The sequence below is a fragment of the Pinus tabuliformis genome, chromosome 2_1 (genome assembly GCF_031772625.1).
Source record: "Pinus tabuliformis cultivar Carrire ecotype Pingquan chromosome 2_1, CPIR1, whole genome shotgun sequence".
NCBI classification, from domain to species: domain Eukaryota; kingdom Viridiplantae; phylum Streptophyta; class Pinopsida; order Pinales; family Pinaceae; genus Pinus; species Pinus tabuliformis.
In genome coordinates, this window is record NC_142299.1 from 66962039 (window position 1) to 66966582 (window position 4544).

The 4544-nt window shown below is 47.6% G+C and overlaps 1 protein-coding gene across 1 annotated transcript; it reads left to right on the top strand.

Annotated features, from left to right (window-relative positions):
• Nucleotides 1-1725: 1725 nt before the first annotated feature.
• LOC149198804 (uncharacterized) lies at nucleotides 1726-3381 on the top strand. The gene has a single exon (XM_089400368.1). It carries the CDS (start codon nucleotides 1726-1728, stop codon nucleotides 3379-3381), a length of 1656 nt encoding a protein of 551 aa, XP_089256494.1.
• Nucleotides 3382-4544: the final 1163 nt, after the last annotated feature.

A 4544-nucleotide genomic window follows, 5' to 3' on the forward strand; every position in this document is an offset into this window, starting at 1 on the left:
GTCTCGGTTTTTCTTTGGGTGTATTTTCGTTACGGTTTCCGCCTTACTCTCTTTCTGCTTTAAGCCCTAAACTAAGTCCATGGCGAGAAACCCTAATGAATGCACGGGTCCTGTTACTAGATCTCATTCCAGGGCCCATTCTCAAACCCTTATTGATCTTGATCCTCCCGAACGCGATTCCGCTTCGTCTCGGAGGAACATCATTGATAATGTTATTCAGCAGTTCGTCTTGGAGAACTCTATTTCTCCCCGTGAGATTGATGAAATCGTGAACCGAGAGCAAGAGAAGCGGAACTCCACTGGGCTTTTTCTTTTCAGCCCACCAGAGCATACCGCAGCTGGCATCAATGAGCCTGCGCAGTCCCCTCCAGGAACTGCGCAGCCTCATCTTGAGACTGCCCAGCCCCATCCTGAGGCTGCGCAGCCCCATCTCGACTTTCAGCCGGGCCCTTCTTCTCGGCCTCCAGCTTCTAATGATCCGGAATCATCTTTTGCCCGCCAGCTTCCGGGTAATAATGAAATTCCGCCGTTGCCCACCGCTTGGACCGATGTAATTTCTCGTGCAGTCCTGGATTTCCAAAAAGCCACTGAAATCTTGCATAGATCTCAGTCGCTCGTTGAGAAATTGCTTGCTCTTCAACAAGACAACCGTGTTATTCAGAGCCTTATGGTTAAAACACCGGGTCTTGTAGCTTCCGATCCAGACACCAATGATGCCCTCAAAGGTGGTCTCGAAGCTCTTACTGCCAGATATCGAAGAGATTGCCATGAACTCTACTTACGACATGAGCAATCTATTGTGGAGCAAAATGGAACTAGGGTTTCTAATCTTGTTTCAGATTTTAAAGAAAATCTTCGCCAGCTTGCCCTTCCTTTCGAAGACATGGAATTCACTAGTTCCACCGGTCCTGTTGATGGCAGTCTTGTTGCCGCCCATTGGTGTACTCTTGCCTTGTCCACTTACAGTCGACAAGTCAATGATTTCAAAACCGAGCTTGTTCTTCGTCGTTCTGCCAGAGATGCTGCCCAAGCTGCCAGAAATTCCGCTCGGGAAGAAGAAGCTAAGCAAGCTAATGATATTCCTCGTGAGGAAGCCATTTCTGTATTGGTTCGAAGAGAAATTGAAAAATCTCTCCAAGCCCAGCAACAGAAAATTGATCATCTTGCTTCTCTCCTTGAGGCTTCACCCCAGCAGCAGCCCCAGCAACATTCTCGGCAGAAACCCCAGCAGCAGCAGCAGCAACGTAGACAGCCCCAGCAGCAGCAGCAGAGGCAGCCCCAGCAGCGTCAGCAGCATATCCAGCCCCCGCAGCAGCAGCAGCAGCCTCTGCGCAGTCAACAGAGGCCTCTGCGCAGACAGCCCCAGCAACCGCGCAGTGAGCCTGAGCAACTGGGCAGGCAGCCTCAGAGGCAGCAGCAGCAGCAGGGTGCCCTAGATCAGCAATCCCGGCCAAAAAACGGGATGGGGAGGGGGCGTTTCCGCAGACGAAACCGCTCCACCAGATCTGTTGCTGGACAGTCGGCCTCCTTTCCAAACCAGCCTTCCCAGAACACTGGTTTGAATCCGGAGGCTGCCCCATTTGCTCCACATGGGCAAGGTGTTCATCAAATCCCTGCCGGATTCAAAGGGAAAGGCAAGACTCCCTTAATGTAAGCAAATCCCGTCATCTGTATTGGCTGCCCTCCGTTAGCCCCTCCTCTTATTTAGTTTACCTGATTGGAAAAATGACCCCTTCTCAGATCGATCGTCGAATCAGCAATCTTGCTATTCACAATCTCTCTTCCGTCTCTCTTTCCTTCAGCCAAACCAAATTATTGGGCCTAGGGCACAAATACATCCCCCGGCCTCCTCCCATGGCCGTTGATGACATTCTTAAAGAATTTGCTTATTTTTCCCGTCTCTGCCGCCTCAGAAGATTTTTTCGTCTTTCTTCTGATAATGATACCTATAATCCTTTCCGCCTGCCAAACCCTACCTGGGAACCGCCGATTAATGACCCTGATCTTAATCGTGCCCTTCAGCTTGGCCTTTCCATCCTTCAAACCCGCATTGCCTCCGTCCAGTTTACCCCCAGACCCAGTTTTGCTAGATCCCAATTGCTTGCATTAAAGAGTCTTCGCCGACTCCCCATTGTGATCAAACCAGCAGACAAGAACTTGGGGATTGTGGTTCTTGACAGAGAAAACTATGTTGCCGAAGCCCATAGGCAACTAGCTGATCTCAATGTCTACAGACAGTATGCATCGGTTCCGTGGTTGGCCATCAGCAGGTCTCTCAGGCAGCTTCGAGCAAGATATCGCAACCTTCTCTCAGTTCAGCAGTGGGAGTATATAATGCAAGTCAAGCCGCAAGATGCCAAAGCTTGCAGGCTTTACTTTATTTGGAAGATCCACAAAAACCCTCCTGTCGGTAGGCCTATCTGTGCTTACAATGGGTTTATGCTGGAGCCTCTCTCCAAATTCTTGCATTATAAACTTCTCGGTACTTTGTTGGCTCAGCCCAACCATCTCCCAGACTCTCTCTCTTTGCTGCAGGATATTGAATCCAAGCGTTTTGCTCCCGATTCATTTCTTGTTACTTTTGATGTAGAGTCCCTCTATCCTAGTATTCCTACTCAGGAAGGCTTGCATGCCTTACGGGATATGATTGAGCATAGTACTGCTGATCTCTTCACTCCAGAGGACGTGAATTTTCTTGTCAGTGCAGCTGAGTTGGTGCTCAAGTGGCATTTTTTGCAGTTTGATGGCTCTTTTTACCGGCAGATTAGAGGCACTGCCATGGGCAGCAATTTTGCTGTTGTATATGCTTGTCTCTTCCTTTGCCATCTCGAGCAAGAAGTCTTCCGTAGATTTCCTGCTCCAGAGATTCAGCTTTTCAGACGGTTTATTGATGATGGTTGCATGGTCTGGAATGGCTCCAGAGAGAGATTGGTCCAATTCTTGGATTGCTACCAGTCCATTTATCCTGAGCACATCCGCATTACTTCTTGCATTTCATCATCCAGCATCAACATTCTGGACATAGTGCTTTTCAAAGGTGATGACTTTCACACCTCTGGAAAGCTTTCCACCAGATGCTTCCAGAAACCACTGAATGCATACCAGTATATTCCATTTACTTCCTGGCACCCCAAACACCAGAAAGTTGCATTCGTGGTTAATGAGCTGCAGAGATATCTTCGAGAGAGAGCACCGAGCCGGGTTTCCTTGAACTCAGACAGGCTTTCTACAGCAGGCTTCGGTCGAGGGGCTATCCACCGGATTTCCTCCAGGCATGTTTTGCCAAGGTCCATTGGGATCAAAGGGTTGCTCTATTGCAGCGGGTCTATGCGCGAGGTCCTCTTCACTCTCTTGGCCTCAAAAGGGCCCCCTTGGTGTTGAAGCTGGACTATTGTGAAGCCACTCGTGCTTTGAACCTTGGGGGTTCCCTAAACCCTAAACTGCATGGAGAATTCCAGCGTCACCCTTTGCTTCAGCATATTCCCAGGCCCTTGATTTGTTGGCGGAATCCGCGCAAGATCGGCACCTTCTACATGAGCAGTTCCGACCCCCGGCCTTGATTTTCTACAGGAGCAGTGCATTCTTCTTCCAGGAGCAGTACATGTTTTTTCAGATTTTTTGCATAAAGCAGAGCTATCTTTTAGCTATTTTTTAGCTTCTTGTTACGTATCTGCGTATACGCGAGTTAGTCACTGCAAAGTCGCGTGTATACGCTAGTCAGACTCTGCGAAGTCGCGTATCTGTTTATTCATATTTTTTAATATTTAAAATATTTTTTTAATATTTTAATATTAAAAAATCATTAAAAAACTCCATGTACATGCACTTGCCCTGTCCGCTTTTGCTATATAAGGACAGCAAGTAGCTCATTCTCTTTGTATCACTGATGAGTCCCATTGAGGACGAAACTAGTTTGATGTTAATACAGAGTTTCTGTTCTACTTATGTATTTTGCATAATCGCTTGTCCTTAAGCATTTTTTATTTTGTATCGGTTCATCTGTCTCGGTTATCTTTGGGCGTTTTTTCGTTTCGGCTTCCGCCCTTCTATCCTTTCTGCTGAATCTCAGATCCAAGTTACGTATCTGCGTATACGCGAGTTCGTCACTGCAAAGTCGCGTGTATACGCTAGTCAGACACTGCAAAGTCGCGTATCTGTTTTTTCAGATTTTTCGCGTATCTGCAAAGTCACGTATCTGTCTCGGTTTTTCTTTGGGTGTATTTTCGTTACGGTTTCCGCCTTACTCTCTTTCTGCTTTAAGCGTCACCCTTTGCTTCAGCATATTCCCAGGCCTTTGATTTGTTGGCGGAATCCACGCAAGATCGGCACCTTCTACATGAGCAGTTCCGACCCCCGGCCTTGATTTTCTACAGGGGCAGTGCATTCTTCTTCCAGGAGCAGTACATGTTTTTTCAGATTTTCTGCATAAGCAGAACTATCTTTTAGCTATTTTTTAGCTTCTTGTTACGTATCTGCGTATACGCGAGTTAGTCACTGAAATATCGCGTGTATACGCTAGTCCGACTCTGCGAAGTCGCGTATCT